Here is a 23,962-nt window from a genome sequence, read left to right as displayed (position 1 = left end):
GGTTAAAACAAGTAAACCCATGCTCCCCCCCCAAAGGTAGAAATACAAGAACACACACACACACACACACACACACACACACACACACACACAAACTGGTCCATGTCCCCACAAAGCAAGAACACACACACACATTACCAAAATGTGTCGACACTGCAGCTTTTGGAATCAGTTTTTCATACTGCCAGTCCATAGAGAGTTGGTTAAATCTAAGTACCTTTGCATGGTGGTCTCCTCAGACTCAAGCCAAAGGGGGGTAAACTCCTGCCTGTCCTCCATAAACCGTGTGCCATAGTTGTGGCTAACAGGGAAATGGGGTGAGCCTTCGCTTACGGGAGCAGCTTGACCACGGGCTCCTGGCCAGGCTCTCTGTTCCCAGTTCACTTCCTGTTTGTCCCCCTGGCTCGGTGCGGTTGGTGGCTCTGCTTCAGTTAATCAGTTAATCGCAAAAAATGCGCTCCCCTGCCTGACGGATCAGAGACGGATCACTTGGTCCACGTCCGCGTGTGTTAAGCAGTGAGCCAAATGTATTAAGCAGTGAGCCAAATCAATTTAGTTAATCAGATATTCTTTTGGAGGGAAGTTGTTTTGCGGCTTTGAAAGAGATGATGAACTGACGTGACTGTGATTAAAAAACGGTATCAACTGAGTGTGTTTCACCCTGCACCCTGTCATTACGCACAGCGAGTAGAATTCAGTGGCCTTTTGTAATGTTGATAAGCTCAGTTTGCGTAGGGTGCCTCAAAATAAAAGCAGGGGCTGATTTCAGTTGCCCTGCAGTAGCACTTGGGCTGCCCTTCCACCCTTCCCAGGCCCCGTTTCCTACTGATCAGCTCGAGTGCACTGAAGCGAAGCCGGCTTCAGGTCGATAGCGAGCCATTGGTCATCTGACTGACCGTGAAATAGGCCGGGGGTAATTGAGGCGAGTGAAAGGCTGGTCGTGTCGGAGCGGGCAGTGTGCCTGTGCATGCGTTTTGGATGGGGGGGAGGGGGCCGCGGCGGCTGCGCGGTTCTCCGCTGCCCCCAGCTCTGATTGCTCTGTGACTGAGCATATGATTAGCGCATTGACGCCGGGGCCCTTAATGAAAACAGGCAGGACAAACAGAAGCGCCCCGCCGCTAAGTGACTAATGCCGTTCAGCCCGGCGCATCCCGCCGGCCAATTAACACCTGCAGATTGGGCCCAGGTACATTGATTTACCTCACGGCGAGCGGCGGCGGCGAAGGAAACGCCGACCGCGGGGAAGAGCCGCTCTGGGGCTTCAGCCCCTGTGTCATCGCCGGCGAGGGGGGAGAGTGACCCAGATCCGGAGGGACCCGGGGGGGGGGGGCTGCATATTTGTTCTGTTAGGAGGCAGAAAGTCTCAGTGGAAAAGATGAGACGGAGGGGGCTTGTGGTGTCTGGAGCGGGATTGGGGGCGGGCCGGGGGAACAGCTGTTCGGTGGAACGCGCCTCTGGAGCGGAGCAGGAAGTGGCTTTGTGGCGGCGGCCCTCTGTAGCCGCGGTCCAGGTGAGAGCTCTTCATTACGGTGATTGTGGGATTCTTCTGCGGGTGTTGCCAGGCGAGGCCAGCTCTTTGTGTCTAAAAAAAAAAGGTGCTCCGAGTCAGGGCCTTGAAAAAGTAACCATAGAAACACGGTTTTCAAAGCGCACGCATCATCACGTAGTCCCACATGTGTTGGAAGCATAACAAAGCTTATTCAGTATTTTTCTTTGTTAGTCAGACAAGCTGGAGTTACATTTTAATTACAGTACAACTGAACTGTCTGACAGTACGTGAAAACAAATATATCTATGTCATAAAGAATTACAATTAAATACCGGAATAAAGCATGTCTGTAAATTGCTAGATTTACCACAAAGTATATGCATTCATGCATAGAATTGACTGGCCTTAAAATTCAGTGCTTCCACACCATCGTGATTGTTGCAGGGTTTTTAAAAAGTTGCTTCCCATTTGTATTCAGTGATATTTTCCACACTGTTCCTTCTGTCACTATTCAGCTTGCTCACTGTTACGCAATTGCTCAGCTTGATTTGACTTCCTTCACAGTACTTTAGAATGGAACAAATATAACACAAAAGCATCCAACGAACAACTTGCAGGTCCACCTCAAAATGCCTTCCATTATACAATCCTAGCGTGGGCACACAATGCCACAACTGTAGCTTGTATTGACAAAGGCTAACTTTGATTTCGCTGCATTGGGATTCCAAAGGAAGTTCCCCATGCATCCTAATAGCAGTTAGCCCTCACTTATTCATGCGCCGTGTGTGTGTGAATGGCCTGGGGACAGGCCCATCAGGCCTGCGGGCTTCCTGTGTCAGGAGGGGGCGGTGAGGTGGGTGGGTCGGAGGGGGAGCAGCGCGGGTGACTCGCGCTCACTCACTCACACCGCAGTGCGGCGGAGAGATTACACCATCTGGCCAGAGCGTCCGGCGGACGGAGAGAGGTCGGGGACAGACAGGCAGATCGCCCGTTTGGCTGGAGGACTTTGAGTGGCAGCCGTAATCCCCCGTCGGTGGCGAATTGAAGGAAGCGATTGAGGCCGAGCGGCGGGAGAGGCTCCGGGCTGCCTGTGCTGTGCTGCGGCTGCGCTTCGGGGGGATAAAGACCCAGAGCAGCAGGGGCGGGAGGCTCAGTGTGCTCTGCCTGAGAGGGACATGCGCTGATGGTGGGCCGGCTCAGGCTAAAGCACAGGACCGGCAGTAGGTTCGCACTCACGGAGAAGACCGACGGGGCCGTCGCCATGGGGCTGAAGTAAGTGGCTCGCGCCGTCTCAGAAGCTCCACGGGAATCTTGTGCCATCCTGGGAGGTGGGCCCAATGTGGTGCTTCTGCTTTGAGTTATTTTCTGCTGCTTGCTTGGGTGGATTGGGTAGGATGTGAGGATTTGCTGTGCTGTTTCCGTTGCCAGAAATTTGAACCGAAGAACTTTTATAGCAATTTGATTGACATATGTGGCAAGGCTTGGCTCTTTTTTTTAAGGAACGGAAGAGCTGAAGTGCTTCTGGAAGATTCTGTAGAGCTCAGAAACTGGCGGATATTTCTCTTTTTCTTGCCCACTGAGCGAAACATTCCAAGGCAATCTATGCGGGGTCAAGTAAAGATATTTAAGCCTCTGTACTGTACAGAAGCAATATGCTTAGCTTCTCCTTCATCTGGTGTAGTTATTTGTTTCTCCGATAATCTGCGATATATTGGCAGCTGGTATTTCCCATAGTAATACCGTCAGGCTCCCTGCTTTTAATATGAGTAGCGAGCGGCAGCTGAGATTGCAGACTTGGTTTACATTGCAGACTGAGATAAGGCCAGGTGTTAAAAGCTATCAGTAGCCTGTCGAGCATCATCAGTGCAGAGGTGTTGATGGAGCCCCCAGTCCGCTCCACTGCCCCAGGGAAAGAACCCGATTCCCTCCTGTCCCAGGGGGCTATTGTGTGGCTTTCACGGCCAGATGGATTGCCTCACACCCCCCCCGCCCCACCCCCACCCCCTTTCCATTTCTGTCAAGTAATGGGTGTTAATGGTGATACTGGCTCCAACTTAAGCCATTCTTGCATTCATAACACCATCTGAGGACACACACATGGAAATCCTCTCTTTCTAAAGTGCTGTTTCTACAGAAACAAGCTATGGAGGCATGGGTTTATGATGAGGGGAAGCGCATTGATTTTAGTTTTCCTAAGCCATCACTTACCGTGCCTCGATTGAGCGATTGAGAGGAAAACTGAGGTCGTCGCTATGCTTCAGCATTCAGGCTGGTGGGGGGTTTTCCTGCTTTTCATGCATTTTTTATTCCTTTCCTTTAAAAAAACAGGAACGCACACCCAGTGCTTCCAGGGCTCTGGGGATAGGTTCACCAGAATGCCGGTGGCTGACAGCTGGCCAGGTCCGTCTCTCGGGGCGATGATGATGCGTCACGATGGGGTACTGCCCCAGGAGCTGCCCCGACAGCCATTCTTGTGGTGTCCAGCGCCGGAACGCTTGTGGGCGTCGGTCCGGATGGTAAACAGGCTTTCTGATCTGGACCCATGCTGGCACTTCCGCAGCCACACACCTCTCCCTCTTTGGCATGGGGGGGGGGGGGGGGTTGGGGGTTCACAAAGCAAAGTGCTGACTCAAGTCTGTGCTAACAGTAGATTGTAGAACTGAGGGATGGATTGGGGGTGTTTCAGCAGATCCTTTTACTGGGGAGAACAAAGAGGAGGGATGTTGTCAATCAGGTGGAGGGAGTCATCTTTCCTGTGCGCTTTGTCACCTGATGCAAGAGCGTCTTTGTCGTCGGCGGCAGTTGTAGTGAGCTCGGGGGGTTTCGCAGTCGGTGGGGGGGTTGAAAGGAGGATGTCCGTGGGCTGCAGGAACTCCGCACCTCCGTGTAATTGCCCCTGTCAGTCTCTCCCAGCAGTGGCTCCCCCATTCATATTAAAAATAGTACAAATGTAGGAGCACCGGGAGGCCCGGGTGGGATGTATTGATTTGGGGGGTGGGGGAGGGGGTGGGCGTCAAGTGTCCGCGAGCGTGCGCCAGCGGCGGGCAGCCCGCGTCCGTTCGGTCGCCGAGCGTTTCGACCCGGATAGCGCACTTCAGCGGGAGGGGGGCTGCCTCGCATGCTAAGCGGCTGCACTCTGCCTGCACTTAGCGCTAATCCCGTTGACTGCGCCGTGGGACGGGCGGGGCGAGCCAAAGCAGACCCCTGACATGTCCGTGGGCCGGGGGGCGACCGCTCGGGTTTTTACTGCCAACCCCCAGCCCCCCCCGCCCCGCGTTTGATCCGTCCGGCGGCTGGCCCCTGCGGGGGAGGGTTCACCGCGAGGCCCCCCGTCCCGCTGACGTGGAATCTGGTAGCCGGGAGCGACGGGAATTTTACTGCGGGGGTCCCGTAATGGAGCTTTCAGAGATTGGGAGATAAAAGGGTCACGGACGGGCCCGCCTGGAGAAAGCGGGCGTCGGCCGCTTTGATGTGAGTTTCGGGGCGGCGGGGTTACGCGGGACCTCGGCTGCACTTCACCGGGGATTGATGATAGCCTGAGAACATACGACGAAACGAGACCACTTACGCCGCGTACTGAGAAAACCTCCCCGCCAGCGCGCCCGGTCGTAAATATCTCCGGACTCCTAGAAATGGCTCGTATCTGGAACTGTTTCAGAGATGTTTTGTAACCTGTCTGCTGAGGCTGCTGCGTGAAAACAATGCTGGCGAGGCGCGCTTAGCTGCACGTAAAACGAGCTGAATTTGGGGTGTGTCTACGATGGATGGGACGCCGCTTTTGCTACATTGAACGAGTTTGCTCACCGTTGGGAACTTGGCCTTGCAATTTTAGTCATTAAATAAACAAACGCAGTGGTATGTGTTCAGCCACAAGCTTGTGTTAATTATCGATCGTTAACTCAAGGTCACGCTTCTGCATTTTGGGAAATTATTCAAGGTCCATGACCGTGTATAGATTTTGCTTTAAGCTGCATGTAATACCATTGAGCTGCATGTAATACCATTGTGCTTTTCAGTCTGTTGGTGGAAATTCATTTTAGTTTAGACTTGCTCTCCGTTACTGGATTTCATCCAATTATGGAACGCGCACACAATAGCAACAGGGATCACCTTGGATTTGTACTGGTATTACAGGACTGAAATCATGATGCTAACACAATTGAATTGGTTATATTTCGCTGAATGACCAATTAATCGTCGTGATTGGAATGAGAATTTTTAAATGTGATCATAAGAATGTCTATTCTGTGACTGTGCTGTTTAATTCAGAAGAACTCTTTGGTTCATGGGCCAGAAAGTGTGCTGTATCGCCTCGTAGTAATTCTTTACTAATGTAGCACACTTGTGCTTCAGAGAATGAATGGGGCTTTGGTACTATTGCAGGGAAAGAGTGTCCCTGGGAGTGGATTAAGGTTAGAAATCTGAGTCATATTTCCCAGCCCAATCCTTTAAATCTGGATAAATGTGAGACTAAAGATTAATACCAGGCTAAATGAAATGGACCTTAAGCACTTGAGAAATTCCTGCTCTATTCTACCCCCCGAGCTAAAGTTGCTTCACATCCTCCATTTCCCCACTGAATCTGGCCCACGGCGGTGTGGACCGTTTCACCACGCGCTGTGCCTGTCGAACGGTGCCAGTCCGTGCCTTTTCGCAACAAATGAATAGCTAATTGCTGCTTTCGTCTAATTAGCGTGAATCCTGCGTGTTGATTTCCCAGACCGATAGCTTTATTTCTGGATTATTTCATATTCATGGGGCCCTTGAGCTCTTTTGTGCGATTCTAATGCAATCGTTCCCTGCCCCCGCGGTTGTCAATATGTGTCCGCCAAGGTTTTTTTGCTGATCGAGCCAAAATTAGCAGAGGATGCCGCTATTGTCGGCGCCGCCCGTTAGAGTGTTTACCCTAATCGCTGGGCTGAATGGAGTCCCCTCGGCCCACTCCTTCCTCCTCTTCTCCCCCAGCTTGCTGCCCGCACAGCGGGTCGGTGCCCCTCAGGCCACACTCAGGGTTTTGGTTGGAGATGGATGCGGGGCTGTTGAGTGGCACTTCCGCCCATGCGGAGGGGAGGTGGGGGGGAGAAGGCGCTCGCTCCCGTGCGGAGGGGAAGTGGGGGAGAAGGCGCTCGCTCCCGTGCGGAGGGGAAGTGGGGAGAAGGCGCTCGCTCCCGTGTGGAGGGGAAGTGGGAGAAAGGCACTCGCTCCCGTGTGGAGGGGAAGTGGGGAGAAGGCGCTCGCTCCTGTGCGGAGGGGAAGTGGGGAAAGGCGCTCGCTCTCGTGTGGAGGGGAAGTGGGGGAAAGGCGCTCGCTCCCGTGTGGAGGGAAGTGGGGAAAGGCGCTCGCCTCGGTGTGGAGGGAAGTGGGGGGAAAGGCGCTCGCTCCGTGTGGAGGGAAGTGGGGGGGGGAAAGGCGCTCGCTCCCGTGTGGAGGGGAAGTGGGGGGGGAAAGGCGCTCGCTCCCGTGTGGAGGGGAAGTGGGGAGAAGGCGCTCGCTCCTGTGCGGAGGAAGGGGGGAAGGCGCTCGCTCCCGGGTGGAGGGGAAGTGGGGAAAGGCGCTCGCTCCCGGGTGGAGGGAAGTGGGGAAGGCGCTCGCTCCCGTGCGGAGGGGAAGTGGGGGATAAAGGCGCTCGCTCCCGTGTGGAGGGAAGTGGGGGGATAAAGGCGCTCGCTCCCGTGTGGAGGGGAAGTGGGGGAGAAGGCGCTCCCTCCCGTGTGGAGGGGAAGTGGGGGAGAAGGCGCTCGCTCCTGTGTGGAGGGAAGTGGGGGAGAAGGCGCTCGCTCCCGTGCGGAGGGGAAGTGGGGGAGAAGGCGCTCGCTCCCGTGCGGAGGGGAAGTGGGGAGAAGGCGCTCGCTCCCGTGTGGAGGGGAAGTGGGGGAAAGGCGCTCGCTCCCGTGTGGAGGGGAAGTGGGGGAGAAGGCGCTCGCTCCTGTGTGGAGGGGAGGTGGGGGAAGGCGCTCGCTCCCGTGTGGAGGGGAAGTGGGGAGAAGGCGCTCGCTCCCGGGGTCAGCTGAGCCGTCCCGCTCACGCCAAGGGAGTCTGATCAGATTAGCTCTGTCCTGCTTGGCATGGCGGGCGCCTCGCAAAACCGCAGGCGAGTCCAATTACGCGAGCGGGCACTCCTCCGCGTGCCCTCAGAAAGGCCGGCGGCGCCGCCGGGCCCTGGTTATTGTGGGGTTCGAGTGCCCTGGCACGCGGGCGGCGGTGGCTCTGGAATCGGGGCGGTGAGAGGAGCGCGTGCGAATAAAAAGCGCACCTGTGTCGCTGTGTTTCGGTCCACGCCCACCGCGCGCAGATCGCCTGGAACTGAGGTTTCGGGATTATACACTGTAATCAGTTTCTGACCCTGTGCGCTGAGGGTTCACCACACATCACTGTAAATCCCATTATTTCAGTCCCGACCGCAAGCCTGTTTGCCTGCTAGTGTGTATGCGGGGTTGTGTATTTTGTGTGTGTGTGTGCGTGTGCTTGTATATGTGTGTGTGTGTGCGTGCGTGTATGTGTGCACTTTTGTGTGTGTGGAGGGTGGGGTTTACTTGTGTGAACCATAAAGCAATCAAAAGGCATTCCAGTTGCAATGAACCAATGATTTTGTGCCTGTATTTAGAAAATAAAGTGAAATTAATGTGATTGCCATGACTTGTTCAGGTCTAGACGTTTGTCAACACCTGTCTAGACTTACTAGCCTTTTTTTACAGTACAGTCACAAAATGTACAAAATGTAAAAGAAAATCTGGTTTAAATCAGATTTAAATCGGCTTTTGTCTGGGATGCTAATTTTGTGCTTCCATTTTGTTATTCTGTCCTCACGTCAGCCTCTGTAGGAATTTGTAATCACCCCATCATTCGCGCTGGCCGGTCATCCATCATACCTGCACGGATATTGACGGTATTCCGGCATGATCCCGGTTATTGATTAGGGTGGCTGGGTCTTCACTCATAAATAAAGGCTAAGGGTCACATGGCTGTACATCGCGGGAGGGCTGGACGCACCGTCGCGTGGTAGCAGATGTTCTGTCGGATTTTCAGATTTGCGAACTCTCTCGCGGTGATGCGTCCGCAGTGCGCGGAGGGCGATGAGACCACTCCGTTGCGGTGGATTTCGGTGGAGTCACGGGCTCCTCGCGGCCCTTACCTCCGCGCTCCTCTTTCCCCCACGTGCTGAAACCGAGACCCTCTTGTTTCCCCTTGTTGCCCATTGACCGGAATATAGATGGAAGATTAAAGAACACGTGTCGACCCCCTCTGTCTCCAGGACAGGCTCTGATTAATCAGTCACAAACGTTCCCAGCAGCCACCAGGCTGTTTGTTGTGATAGCCTGAGTAGGCTGTGCAAATAAATAATCGCTAGGTGTCATCCCTGCTAGAGAATGATTAATGAGCGATGTGGAGAGCTCTCCTTGTCTCTCCCTTTTAGCTCCCTCTCTCTCTCTCTCTCTCTCTCTCTCACCGCTGCCCTCCCTCTTTCCCTCGCCCTCTCCTCCGCACCGTGTTTTTTGCGGGTGATTAATTAGGCGGGGCCCTCGGCGTTGCAGCCCACGTCGGCGCGGGGTTAAACTGTTTTGTCTCTGTGATATGAAAGGCATCAAACGCTCTGATTGCGGGCTCACGTGAGGAGAGAGGCGCGGAGGTTATTTTTTTCCCGTTGCGGTCCAAAGCAAACAGGCCCATCCGAGCGCCCCTGTTGCCCTTCAAGCGTGTTTTCATTAGCAGATGTTATCTATATTAGGGTGGATTAATTTGTTGCCAGTTACCAGGCCACTAGAGTAACGTCTCAAAAATCAACAGGAGCCCGATTTGGGGCGTTATGAGAAAAGGATTGCGGTAAATGCGTTTGGGATGCAGGCGGTAAGCGCGGTGGAAATTCAAGCGCACTTTATTTCAGATGGAGCGATAAGCCGGGAAGTGCGGTGCTGCGCTGAACTTTCGGTGGGTGACGTGGGCGCGGCCTCAGCGAACGGGCCGCGGCTATAATTATATTCCAACCCCTCGACAACCTGTGAAGATGACTTGACACAGCGGCGGAGCGGTGGAAACATCAGCCGCGCTGGGGAAAAAAATCCTGGATGAGATAAAAGCAGCTGTTAATCTTTGTCAGCACTGTGCTGGGGAGGGGCGGGGCTCGGGGGGTGGGGGTGGGGGGGAGGTGGTGCCTTGCAATAATGCGGTAAGAAGGCAAGATAAAATGTCTTCATTGCAACTGTCAAACATGGGCAAAAATAGAACTCATTTCCCTCAGCATTCCCTTTCGGTGGCATAAACAAAGCTAACTTGATGAGCCGCAGTCATGCTTCCCTCTGCCAGCCCAGTGCTGCTCCAGGATTCCACAGCCATACACTGAAAGATTTCACTAAATTAGTGCAAACTGGTGCAAAAGACATTAATCCACAGGAAAAGTATTTATCTCCTGCAAAGGCTTTGTGATGCAATTCATTTTAGTGACTGGTTTGTTTCGAGGGCCCCAAAGCCTTCATTTAAAGCCCCCGGCTACCTAATAACCCTGCGGTTTCAAAGCCCCCCCTGGTTTGTTTGGCTCAGCATGGCTGGAGCAGGGGCTCAGAGAGGCAGCATTATAAGGACATCCTGCCTGTTTGCGGTCGACATTGTGGTCATTGAGGAAGCTGTAAAAGGAACTGCAAACAGAAGAATAGCCCCCTGGCTTTGTGTGTGTGTTTTTTTTTTTTTTTTGGAAAAACCCTGGCTCTGACCTCTTAAAATGGTCTTAAAGCCGTTGCTTGAACTTTGTACAGACAACATTTTCTGGCCAGAGATCCAGGACAAAATGCAATGAGGAGTCCCTCAGTGGGGCAGCTATAGGAAGCAGAGGCCAACCATCTCATAGTGAACCTCTCTGTGGAGAGTTCTGAGGACCAGCCCAGGGATAGGCAGAGGGGATTTTGAAGCCATTATTAGTCATTTACAGTGGATACCTCAGATAGTTTAGTTAGATGTAAGGAGACCGTGATGTGTGCACGAGGTGTGTGCTGTTCACTATTTCAGTAATTACTGGATTTACATTTTTACGGCTTTCATTGTGCCTGCCCTATACTAACCCACATAGGGATTTGAGGGATGCTTCCTTGGTGACCACCATCTCCCTGGTCTCCTCAGGGCACAGGTCCCCCCATGCAGATAACCTGGAGGTCATTACTGTGCTGATCTGTATGCTGTGAACAGACTGCTAATTTACTGTTCAGCCCTGCACTCGTCTGCCCAGACACAGGTGAGGCAACCATTTTAATCCAGTGCCTCTGCTTACCAGACTTTCACATCTGCGGAGCGATGCAGCCCACCCAGTCCGGCGACTGCACTGTTCCCGACCCGCACCGCAACAGATTAAAACTTGACCGCTTAATTTCCAGACAGTGGAATTCGACAAAGGGGGGGGGTCACCTCAATAGACGCTGGCAAAAGCGGCGGAGAAAAAAGCCGCGACTTGTGTCACGCCGAATGGAAACGTGGAAATGTGTTTCGTTTCATCTTTTCCATTTTATTTTAATTAGAATGTCTTCCGTTTAGGCTCCAGCTGTTTAATTTATTTTAGGTCGACAGGGGATTCCAGCTGCGCCGCACTCGGGGATAAAGCAATTGGAAGCTGACTCCAGTGCGGCTCCCGCAATCATATTACTCTGTTCATTTCTCAGGCAGAAAATGATTTACCTTAATTCTGGCTGCCTCTGGCTGGCTCGCAGCCAAGTCAGCGATCTCTGAGAGGTGCAGGGGTGAAACGTCTGCGTGCGGCGTTCCCACACCCCCCCCCCCTCCCCTCTCCTACCGCGTGTCCCCTTTTTCTCGCCTGGTTTCTCTCTTCCTCTTTTCCTGATGCCTCCTCTCCCTCTGTCCTTTTCTCTCTCTGCATGCGCCCAGTCTTTCTCTTTCCCTCTGTTTCTCTCTTGAGGTCCCCCTAATCCCTCTTTTCTCATTTCACACCGAGTGCAGTTACAGATGAATACTAATAAGATCACAAGAGATTGCTTGTTAGGTACTTTTCAAGAGCCCGTGCATTTTTACCTTTCGGGGTGGGTTGGGTGAAAGTGGCCACAATGTTGCTGTATTTCCATGCATGATAAATGGAGAATGCCATCTGGTTTTTCTGCTGGAGAATTTCACTTTGGGGTATTTACTGTTCTTATGTACTGTAATGATTCAGTGTTTTTGGGAGAAACTATTTTTATGATGTATTGTTAACTGTATATGGGAGCATAATGGCATTGGCTTTTTTTTTTTGGTTTTTGGGAGCAGCGTGTTTAAGAATTCCCCTAAAGGAAATGCCTTTGTGTGATAAATGGGGCAGCAGTGTAGTGTGATGTATAGGGAACTGGGCTCGTAACTCAGGTTGTGGGTTTGATTCCCTGCTGGTGCGCTGCCTAAATCTGGATTTCTGTAGTAAAAACATCCGTCTTTATAAGGAGATCGTATGTAAATGCGTAAGTCACTCGGGATAAGAATGTTTGCTAAATGCTCAAATGTAAATATGGCGTAAATGGGCTGTTGCACCTGTGAAACACTCAAAATGTACTGGGACTGCCATCATCTGTCTCTCAGAAACCATGCACATGTAGTCAGAATCCGTGGTGCTCAGTGCTCTAAGATTATGTGTGTTCACGGATGCCGTGCTCAGTCTGTGCGGTGGTTTGTGCGGAGGAGGTGTGGGGATTGGCTGGAGTGTTACTGTTGCTCCAGATATGGAGCTGTTGAGATGTCAGAGAGAGCCGAGCGTGAGTATGGAGTGGTCCCGCTGGGGTCAGCTGGAGGAGCGTGTGTAAATCCCCTCAGCAGCTGTGCGGCGCTCAGCGCGGCTGCCCCAGTTCCGACAGCGGGCAGGAATGCGGAGACGCGTCCTTAACGTTTGCGGACAAACACGCTGTGCCCTCCGAGCCAAAGCAAATGCGCTCCTCCCGCACAGTTAGCGTCGCGCTCCCCAGGCCGGCCGACTGATTCCGCAGACGGCGCTGTGTCTGGGGTCCGGGGGATGTCCTTGCTCTCACCTCTGAGGGGGAACTTGGCTAAAAGCTACTCTCCGGTCACGCTAATGCAGAGAGCTAGGTGAGATGTTTTTTCCCCGCTCATTTTCATTCTGACGGGACGTTGTGTCGATGGTTCAGCCGTTCTGTCGCACCGTGCCAAGGTCGCTGTCACGCGTGCGTTAATTGGCTTGGGAACAGCGCGATAAAGGCGTAAGCACCCCGGGGGCCGGGAGTGTACAAACCGAAGCTACACTTGGCACTCCGCGTTAAGGAGGTCCCCGAACGCGGCGCTGAAAAGCCACGCACCTGTCACTCCGCGTCTGAACAAAGGCCTCCGTGCCAGCCCGAGCTTTTCATGGCGGGATTAGCAGGTGCGGACAGGTAACAGGAGACGGCCGTTATAGCGGTATTACGCTGTTGTTTTAAAGCTGCTGGAATTCATTTGCACGGATTTATTGAGCCTCCAGAAGCCTGGAGGTGCGAGCCTGTCTTAAATCTCTCCAGCCACCTCCTGGAGGCTGTGTGTATTAGTTTCATCTGCCATGAAATGGGCTTGGAGAAGAGACTCAACCCTCCAGAGTGCCTTTAAAGACCATTCCCATTAAGGAAACAGCAAGTCAAATGAAAAGTGCTCCTGTTACCCGATAAGAGAAGGTGGCGAATGAGAAACATGGAGAGTTGGAGAGATTTAAAAATAATTTATCCCTGGCTGTTACTTAGAAGGTGGGAGTGTCTGGCTGAGCAGTGGAGTTGGCCTTTGTTTGAAGAGACTTAAGGGGCATTCACATGAGTAAATGAATACTGGCTTCCCTCCTCCTCGTCTGGACCATAGTCGCTACATAAAAGTGGAAAGCACAGTATCTGAGTTCTTAAGCCATGCTGATATTAAATTGTACCAGACTGCCTTTCACTCACATAAACTAGTTTTGTTCAGTGGAAGAGGCAATTCTGAGCTAATGTAGCCATGGCTGAACAAATCCATGCGCCATTACTTACAGTCCCATTTCAGGCGTACACAGATCTCCCTCATTACTGCTGGAGTCGATGACATGCTGTGTAAAAAAAAACAGTGAAGAAACCAGACCGATTTAGGGTCTGGTGGCTAAATGGATTAGCATCAGACTGGTATCTGGTCAGCAACAGTATCGAGTGAGAAAGTAGATTAAGAAGATAAGTCCTCCATGAAAAGAGAGTTATAGGAATCTGTATTTGGACATGAAAGGGACAGTCTGGAAGACTGAGATGGAGGAGGTGTTGCACGTGGAACCGCTCAGGAGTGACATTTTTGCTGAGGGTCATCCCTGTGGAAGTGCTTCTTCGAAGGAGGCTGTTTTAAAGAGGCTTGCTGTTGAAAGGGCGATACAGCTTGTGTCTGTCCCAATAATGTCACTAGTCATATGCTTTTAATAGACACATTGAGGTGAAGTGCTGGGGTGTCTGTGATGTATTTTGTTGTAAACATGGGGGCTTTCCAAAGGAGTACATATTTTCAAAGGTTCCCACACACACTGGGGTGCGGTGTACATTTTTGAAAGTGGCCACTGACATTTCTAAATAAACTCCTGAGTTGATTTGTTACTGGTCCCCTTGTGCACTTGAAGATAAAACCCATGTTGAAAGAGCTGTGAGATTAGGGTCGTGTTTTTGGGCTATGGAATGAAGGTCCGTTGGGCGTTTGGCCAGCACCATGTGTCAGCCGCGTACTTTGCCCCCATTTAAAAAAAGTGGACAGGCCGCGGACCTTTCCCCGTGTTTGGAAGAAACCCTAGACTGAACCGTACAGCGGACATATTCCCACATCTCCCAGGTTATTTAAAGAGCCAATCCCGTTTGACCCGGTTCATTCCGCATTTATCAGAGCCCTGGTGATGCGCGCGTACGTATCACGGAGCAGACATCAGGGTGAAACTGTCACGTGGAGAGCAAACATAGGCCATCTGGCGGGGATAAATACGGCACATTTGGTTGAGCTCTGAAAGCGAACGTGAGAGGAAATGTGCGAGAATCGACGTCGGGGTGAAGCCGCGTTCCACGCCCGCTCTCCCGTTCCCCATCCTCGCTCTCCCGACCTTGGCTCTGCGTCTTCTCGTCCCTTTCCCCGCCGTAGTCGGGCCGCAGAAGATGACATCATCCTCCGCGTCCACGGCATGATGTCATCATTAATCAATCACAGGCACGGGGATCGGCGGTGACCCGAGCTTGCGCCGTCCTGTCCACTTTCCGTCTTTATTGATGCAGAGGAGCCATCTTGAGCTGTGGCTTTGTATGGGTTGCGTGTTGATTTCATCAGCACTTGTGTTGGTAAATCTCGTGGCAACTTTTGAACTGTGTGTCCTCATTTTCATTTTAAATGAACAAATTCTCTATGAATGTGTATGGTTATAGGAAGTGTTTTATTCATTTATGCGTATTGGAAAATATTTTTTATTGCAATAGTAATTACTATTTGTAATTATTGAAGATACATAACACATCTGGCTGCAGACTTGACGTGAGTTTACATTAATTAAAGAAGGTAAATCCTGGTAAATGCATACGTGGCTACAGCATATTCTGGTGTAGATTTCTTGTACCACACTTACCTCCTGATGTTCCTAGTATATTGAGACAGGCCCACTCCACTTAATGACAGGAGGCCCTCTGTCCTGAAGTCCCTTTGTATTTATGTACCTTGTTTAGCTCGAGCCGTTCCTCACTGTCCCTGGGACTGGCTTTTAATTTGTAAGCTGAAGTTTCTGAAAGCCTGTTAAAGTCCCATCACTTCCTGTTTTCCCCATTATAAGGGCGGAGAGAGTCCTGCTTGTCCTCTACGCTATCTGATCTTTCACACTGGCCATTATCCGCAGGTCTGGCTGCGACCCAGCCCTGCCATTCAGGTAAAGGGGCCTGTGATTGGCTGTCCTTGGCTGAGGCAGAATTGTGGGGGTAATGTAGCCCGATATCAGTCTCAGCGATCTGCCCCTGGTTGAATGGGTAGACCACAGTTATCTTGTCTGTGGAGAAAAGGGGTAGAAGAAGAAAGGAGCATGTCAAGGATGGTAAATGGGGCCAATGCTGTAATTAGCCCAAAAGGCTGGTGGGGGACTGTGGAGGCAGAGGGGGTGGGGTGGGGTGGGGGGTGCAAGAGACAAATTTTCACAAACAAGCTAATGGGAGCTCAGGCTAATGAGTGTCTGGGCAGAAGAATTTCTCTTGCTAATTTGACAAAGCCTGAAAGGGCTGGAAAGATTATTGACACCAGGCCAATTGTGAGGCATCGGAACCTGTAGCTACCACCCTCCCCCCAAAACACACACTGACACGCACACACAGACACACTCCCCGCCATCTCTGCTTTGAATTTAGATGTCCATTCTGTAGCTAACAAAGGGCTTGAAGGCTATTATTTCCCTGACAGCCCTGGCTAACATTAATCTTACCTACGTTCATTTATACATATTAGAATCATTATGGATTCACGGAGAGAGGGGAAGTGGGAGACGTGATTGAGCTGGAGAGGGCGTGTCGACAGTTCGGACCATTCCTGGTCTTTTGTCGCTTCCTTTGATCCTTAACGCCACGCGAGACCATATTGTACGCGTTAGCGGTGCTGCTAGACGGCGTAGGCCTGTGCTCCGGGCTTCGTGGCCAGCGGACTCATTAGCACTGACAGAGACAATGATCACTGCCCTACAGCGGGGCTGCTGGGGGACGGGGCCCGAAGCGCAGGAGCTCTGCGAAGGCCTTTTATCATTCAGGGCAGGGCCTGGGGGAAAACGGTATGAAATGCCGTTAGAAAGGCCAGCCTTCCCTCCGCGAATTAAGCGTTCAGCAGTTCTCAGAAACCCAGAAAATGGCCGATTCAAGCTCTGGCTGTGCTGGCTGTGGTGTCAGCAAAGGTTTGGTGGAATCAGTCCCTTTGGGGGGGGAGAGTAAAAAAAAAAAGAATCCATGACATGGCCGTGGTGTTTAAAACACATGCGCAAAATTGACAAATAGGCCCCCCTTTTCATTAACAGAGAGGCGTATGAAAGCACAGAATATAAGATAAGATACCCTTGGTAGACAGTAAGAAATTCAGAGGGAGTATATTGCAAATCCACGCATGCATGCAAATCCAATTTGCATGCCTTTGCCATGGTTAAGGAGTGTCTGCCCAGTGCTTCTCCCTCAGTATTGGAGACTAATTGCTTTGTTTGGACATGCCTGTGATCAGAAGGCAGGTAGAAGGCAGGTTCACACACAGGCTGTATTTGGGGAAGTGTAGCTGGAGGAAGCGGGCTCCCTCTGGGCTGGCTGACCGGTGTAAAGCCAATAGAGGGGCAGATTCGGCGCAGCCAGTGACATGGGGTTTAGCTAGCCGGCCGCTAAATTGGCAGCCCGGGGACTCCTCGTACCGCTCCGCTGTCCGGTGGCTCGCTGGCCAGTTTGTTTTTTCCTGTGCCGCTGCCCTTTCTCCCCCCCCCCCCCGAATGCATCAATCCATCTTTCTGAGCCGTCAGCCATCCATTGTTCACCCCCCCATCATCCCTCCCCTGCCTTTCCCCTCTGCTTTAAACATCTCTCACTGATCAGCTGTTTCACCACCCCATCCGTCTCCTCAGCCCTATTTATACATCTATCTCTCACCATCTCTGTCTCACGGTCTGTAATTAATAGCTTTATCTCATTCATCTGACTAATTACATCCTAGGCAACAAAAAAAAACCAAAAAAACATGGGCACGCACACACACATGCACACTTGCACGCATTTTCACACCCACACACACACACACTCGTGCAGGCACACTAACCAAATCTCTTTGAAGTCCGAGAGAGAATAAGAGGAGGGGGCTCTGCACCGCATGAAGTATTCATGCGTATCGCGCGGTGTGTGTGTGCGTATCGCGGCGGTGTGTGTGTGTGTGTGTGCGCGTGCGGTGTGTGTGTGTGCGCGGCGCGTGTGTGGAGAGGGCTGGAGGATCGCGCGGCGGCACTGCTCCCACACCTCAGCGTGGCTGGCGGAAAAGGGGCTGGGCTGAGGAGAGGGACGGAGAGAGCGAGAGAGAGAGAGAGAGCGAGGGAGAGACGGCAGGACAGCTGCCAGCGCGTTTCTAGCGGCAGGAGCGAGAGCAGGAATTTGCTTTTCTCTTCCCTGCACCTCCCTGAGGACCCGAGCCAAACGGCTCCTCTTCTGCGGGGGGCTCCGCGTCTCCTCCCCCTCCCCTCTCCTCCCCGCGCGCGCTAGCAGCCAGAGCCGCCGAGGCTTCTGAGAGCCAGCCTCACAGAAGAGGCGAAGAGGGAAGGATTAACAGAGACCGAGAGAGAGAGAGAGAGAGAGAGGGGAGAGAGCAGAGCCGTCCGAGCTCTGAGGAGCGAAAGAGCTGGAGGGATAAAGAAAGAGGGAGAGGGAGAGAGAGGTAGGGAGGGAGAGAGAGAGAGAGAGAGAGAGGGAGAGAGAAATAGGAGCTGTTGAGAGCGCAGGGGAAAGACAGCTGTTGGAGGCTTTTTCACTGTGGGAGACTCAGAACTTTAGTGGCAGGGAGAGAGCAGGGCGCTTGGAAAATATGCTCAGCGGAGGCACTGCTTTCCTCTCTGTGCCCTTCACCCTGCAAGCAACTTTTCCAGAACCCCCTCGCCCCCAGCGCCGGGATCCCGCCCCCCGCGGGTTCTGACGACCCCCCCCCCCCCCCCCCGACGGGTGCGCCCGGCACCCCTGCGATGTGGCCGGCCCCCCTCCCTCGCTCCCCGTGGCTCCTCGCAAGTCGGCGTTTAATCAAGCGGAACCCTCGATGATTGTTAGCGGAGTAAAGCGGACCCCCCCTGACCCCGCCAGCAGACCTCCTCCTCCTCCTCCTCCTCTCTTTCCCTCCTTTACCCTCGTCCTCCGTTTCTAGCCTTTCCCAGCCTTTCCACATTCTCAAATAATGGAGTACCCCGGAAAAAAAGGAATGGAAGGAAAAGTTCGTCTTTGTTTCGGTCTCTGGTTATGAACGCTAAATAGAGGATGGATTGGAGAGAACTGTAAGTAAATCTGTTTTCAAATGCATTTTCTTTTCCTCTGTCTTTTCCTGGCCTTCTTGTCCGACAATGCTGTTATTGCAATTTTCTCTTAACTGTCGTTGGCATTGTGATTTGGTGTGCGTTTTTCTGGGCTTGTTCCACCCCTCTGGTTCCTTCCCTGAAGCCCCTTTCCCAAACTGGTTCCCCGGAGCTGCACTGTCAGATCCTTTCAGACCGCGGAGAATTTCTGAATAGAAAATCCGCTGGTCTGAGCAGGACCTCAGAAAAGCCCGCCTCAGCGCGTGGCGTTGGACCCTGCGTGCGCACATGGCCGTACGGCGCGGGAGCGGGGGGCTGAACAGGTGGGCAAGCTTTAGCACGGGAATGGAGGCGCTGCCTTTGTGCCCATTTTCCATTCAGCGATCAGAGCCGGCGCTCTTGACTGGGAGAGGGGGGAGCTGTGACAAGCGGTTAATTTCCTCATTACCGTCCACGCGCGCCCGTATAGAGGGGAAGTGTCACGGTGATTATGCTATCGTTTACCGAGCGTCCCCGAAGTGCCCACATCATCACGCAAGCTGCTTCCACGCCTCACCTGGGCACATGGTGTCAGTGGGCTCTGCCACATGGCATTCTGTGCCACCCTGTTCTTTGTAAGAGAGGGCGGGGGGGTGCAGGTGTTGGCTGAGTGTCTTGCAGGCAGATGAGGTGATTGAGCAAAGGCTTTGTCTAGATCAGTGGATTTTCAGACACACTTCCTTGCTTGCACACAGGCACTCTCTTTCTCACCCTCCTTTTATCTGTTCCTCTGTCTTTCCCCCCCTCTCTTTCGGTCTCTCTTCAATTCTCACACACATGCCGCACACTCTTTGTCAGACGCACATACTCTCTGGCACACAGGATTTTTCTTTTTCTATCACACACACACACAGAGGCTCTTTTGCACACACACACTCACACTCACACGCAGAGTCTCTCTTTCTCTCTCACACACACACACACACACACACGCTCTTGTGCACACACACACACACACACACAGGCTCTTTTGCACACAGACACTCACACTCACGCGCACACACACACACAAGCAGCCAGGCAGCTCCCCCGAGTCCCCACCCCCCCATGCACGTCTTGGACGCAGTAATTACTTCATCAGCCGGTGGTGTGTTCTCTGATTGTGCTCTTGGGCAGTCGCTGCAGGAGGCTGGGAAGGGAGAACAGTGGGGCTGTCACTCCAGGAGGTGGGGAAGAGGAAAAGATGCTGGCAGACGCCCCCTGTCCAATGCGCTGGGAGCAGGACTCTAATGAGCTAAAGCACAGCTGGCTCACACTGTGACAGACTGACATGCTCTCTTTCTCTCTCTCTCTCTCTCTCTCTCTCTCTCTCTCTCTCTCTCTCTCTCTCTCTTTCTCTCTCTTTCTCTCTCTCTCTCTCTCTCTCTCTCTCTCTTTCTCTCTCTCTCTCTCTCTCTCACTCTCTGCATGCCCCCCTCTTTCTCCTCCTCTTTCTTTCTCTCACACCCCGTTCTCATGTTTCTCTCATACCTAGACGTACAGTATATATTTGCACCACACGCACGCACACTCATTCCGTGCACTGACAGAGATTCTCGCTTCTCACTAACACTTGTACCCGTGCACACTGACACGCATCTGCTCGCGAGTGTCAACTGGGAAATTGATCCCCTTTGGCTGAATTTAGAAAGAACTTTGATGCTCCCCATAAAAAGACACATTCTTCTGTTCCAGCCGTGCTTCTCTTCAGCGGTCATCCAAATCATCCAAATTTACACTCACTAAATCAGAGTGAGACAGACAGACTGCGAAACATTTCCATGAATGGAAGGTTGGTTAGTGGCATGCTTTGCGTGCTTTAAGAGGATATTCTTGGACAAATGATTTTGTCAGGTGTATAATTTCGCTTTTTCAGTACCTTCAGGTCTAACACCAGTTGAAAACTGATCATTTTCCAACAAGATGCAGAGTGCCTCTGCTGGTCAAAAGGAGGAACTGCGACTCTTCAGTAGGCGAGACCTCCCCTCAGGCTTTCATTCCCTTTCCTCTCTCCGCGAAATAAAATCCAGTCAGTTGTGGCCAAAAGGCACTCCGAATACCAATCTGAATAATATGGTGATCACAAGGACATTTTTTATGCATCCAAATGGGAAGGCTCTCAGATGGATGGACGGGTGTAAAACACAATGTGTGAGATGAAATGATTGACTACGAGGCAGTTTTATTGAGTCCATTAAGGTGTTAGTTGCATTGGGCCTCCTTTCCACCGATTCTGCCTCTCGCACATAAACCCACTCTTCTATTAAAGCGGGGAGCAGAGGGGCGCAATCCGCGATCGCACGATTCCCCGTTTTATGGTCATTTAATCTTTTTACTTCCCATTTTTAGCGCGGCGCGTATGTGAGGTCCCGCGTCGTACCCGACGACGCCGGCCTTGGAAATCACCTCAAAGTGACATTGCTTTATGCCGCGGCGGTAAACAGATGAGTGCGGGTTGGCTTTTTCCTGGCGTCGCCGGTCTTATAAATGTGCCCTTAAGCCACGCACGCTGGAAAAGAGTAACTGCGGTTTTGAGAGGGCAGGCTGAGCGGCGAGATTGGATCTGGCCGGCTGGCGGCGGGGGTCGGGGCTGGGGAGCGCGGGGGGGGGGGGAGCTCCGCTCAGTCGATTCCCTGCCCGTTATTGCTTTTCCAGCACTCCCCTCTGCGGGACGACGGCGTGCTTTAATTGGAGTCAAACCCAGGCGTCCCCGACGCTCCCCCCGCAGCCAGCGCCAGTTAAACGCCGGCGCGGAGGAGCCCCTCGAACGCGGCCTCTGACGAGAGAGGCGGTACGATGGGCCGCGTCCGCGGCGCGTCCCGAATCCCGCCAAAACACACGCGTGCGCGCTGGCTGGCTCGCTTGCTCGCTCCAGTCTTAATCGCTCGCCTTTTGCGATCGGAGATTTACTGTCATGTATAATGCAGCGTGATCATGTGTTGTTTAAGAGAGGGCTGAGGACGGGGGGATTTACTGTGTATGCGCTTTGTGTGCGGTGCGCAGGGGGCGGGGAGACCCAGACGCGCAGCCCACACCAGATGTGGGTGCCGCGCTCTCAGGACGGAGTTTTGAGTAGCAATAAAGCCCGTTGTCAGCGAAGCCCACCCATTTGCTTCCTGTTAACGGGGGCCTGTAAGCGATACTTCCAAAAATGAAAAAAAAAAAAAGCGGGATTAAAAGACGTGCCGGTGTTTACATTCCGGAGCTTTATCTGGCCTTCCCCAAATGAGGGAACGTCATTCCTCTCTACGGATAACTTGGGAGATTAGGGCGTATCACTTTCCGTGACATTATCGCCGGGTCATTCCATCTGTTCGCTCAGATGAAATGACTTCACTGTGGGCTTTTCTTTCGGTGTTTTTCTTTCTTTTTTTGGTGGGGGTGTCCAAATTTGTGTGAGTAACAATTTCATACCCATATCAGCCGTTGCCATTAAAGGAGCATGAATCTCTTAAGCATAAGAGGGTGCAGGGGATGTAATTAAGCAAGTCCAGAGTAGCTTACCCTCCACCCCCACTGTTTTGGGGAATGTTCACATACATGTACAGGGTTCAAAAGAAGCAGCAATTACTCTTGTGTCTTGTGAATTCTGTGCCTTTGTGCCTTGCAGCAAAGGGAGATGAACAGAAAGCCGCTTCGCTTCAAAAGCGTTCTCTGGAATTCCGCAGAAAGCCTTCCCCTTTCCGTCTCCCGCGGACGCTGATGTTTAAGGAAAGGTCATCAATTTCGCAGATCGCGTTTTAATGCGAAATGCATTGCTTCTGCGTTTGTGCTGAAGAAGAGCATGAAGCACTAAAACCTAACCCCATGTCACTGTCTTAGGAATCCAAAGACAGCCAGAAATGCGTCACGTGGTTGCACACATCATTTGTGAGGCCGCGCTTGTTGTAGTTGAATACAAGCGCCGCAGTGACAGCTAGCAGCTATTGGTCTGATGAGAACCTGGGCTGGCTGTTTAACACTGTTACAGTCATACAGGAGCTGAGATGAGTCACACAGGGGCTGCCATGTGAGAACAGGGGCTCACCTGCCTGATGTGTTTAATGTTAGCGTGGCTAACGTGGCTAACATGTGATGTGGAATGGTGGACAGTGCCCTGGTTCACACAGTGGGGTGGGGGGAGTGGGCAAGGAACCGCAGGCCCAGCTTGTCTGTGTTTTCTTCAGCACAGAGAACAGGAGTATGTCCTCAACTTTCCCATGTCAATTCTGCACACTGGCTTTGAAGCTCTCCCCCCTCAGAAAAGCCAAAACAGACCTCAAAACCACTCAACAAAAGGGATTATGGGTTGTTATTCTTCATTCACCTGCCAGCAAAAGGCATAGACTGCCTGGGGTAATGTGGGGTTTCGGGGAATTTCATTGAAAAGACCAGATTCTCCGAGGTCTCAGGTTATTTAATACGCTCCCTTTCTCTCGTCTGAACGGTAAAGGGTTTGCTTTCTTGCTAAGCGGCTGTCGGTTTATTTGTCCCACGCAGGGCAGCCCAGAAGCTGAACCTCTCGTCCAAGCGCAAGAAGCACCAACCGCCCCTGCCGCTCTCCCAGGAGCCCTCCATCTACCCCACCAGTTTCAGCGGCATCCTGCAGGTGTCTCCACCCCCGGCGCCCCCATGCCTTCTCCGAGCCGTGTCCAAGGTCAAAGACAACCCAGGAATGGGAAAGGTAGGCAGATCTACGCGCACACACACGCCAGCACGCACATACACACACACACACACACCAGCACGAACATACACACACACACACACATTCGCCAGCACGAACATACACATACACACACACTCGCCTGCACATGCATATACACACACACAGAGACAGGCGTACGTGCACACAGATACACAGATGCATACACAGACACACATGTACACACACACACACACACAGTACCAACCTCAGGCACATCTCTAACTTGTCTCACACACACACACACGCAGACACACATGTGCACACACACACACGCACACGTACCAACCTCAGGCACATCTTTAACTTGTCTCACACACACACAGAATGTGGGTGTGGCTGAGGGAAAAGGCCACAGCAGCACACATGTTCTCCGGCGGCTGACTGATCCGGAGCGGGGCTATTCATACGCGCTGAATGCGATAAGGCCCGTGGTATTCCATGAATCCAGTTCTGTGTGTCGGGGGTGCATTCCTGTCGCTCGTGGAGCCACAGTTTGTGAGAGTGGGAGCGCTGCGGCGGCACGGTGGGGGAGGGCTGTCTGGGCTAATGGGTATCACGGCGCTCTGCTAATCTCAAGTTTTCTGCTGGATTAACCAAAACACGCTTTACGGTTAAATGGTCACAAAGAGCCTTTTTCTTCTTTTATTGGGGGCCAAGATTATGGGGATTGCAGTAAACGGCACTGAAGCTGGACCGGAATGCCCTACGTTTGTTGCAAAGGCCAAACTGTTCAGTGTTTCGGCCTCCATATCTAATAAACAGCTGTCCGCAAAGATAAGCATTTCCTTAAGCCAACCGCACT

The 23,962-nt window shown here is 52.4% G+C and overlaps 1 protein-coding gene across 5 annotated transcripts in view; it reads left to right on the top strand.

The window, feature by feature from the left end:
- The window catches only part of LOC135249940 (kinesin-like protein KIF26A), a 103,776-nt gene that overhangs the window by 56,701 nt on the left and 23,113 nt on the right, over positions 1-23,962 (top strand). For 3 of the 5 annotated variants that reach the window (XM_064325668.1, XM_064325660.1, XM_064325679.1), the window contains one exon: positions 22,953-23,136. In XM_064325668.1, the coding sequence (XP_064181738.1) occupies positions 22,953-23,136 (184 nt within the window). Of the gene's footprint in view, positions 1-2,636; positions 2,762-17,502; positions 18,438-22,952; positions 23,137-23,962 lie in introns of those variants that run through there. The other 2 variants (XM_064325688.1, XM_064325696.1) reach the window with 2 other exon arrangements.

Source organism: Anguilla rostrata, chromosome 1 (genome assembly GCF_018555375.3).
Source record: "Anguilla rostrata isolate EN2019 chromosome 1, ASM1855537v3, whole genome shotgun sequence".
NCBI classification, from domain to species: domain Eukaryota; kingdom Metazoa; phylum Chordata; class Actinopteri; order Anguilliformes; family Anguillidae; genus Anguilla; species Anguilla rostrata.
This window is presented reverse-complemented; position numbering and strand designations above follow the sequence as displayed.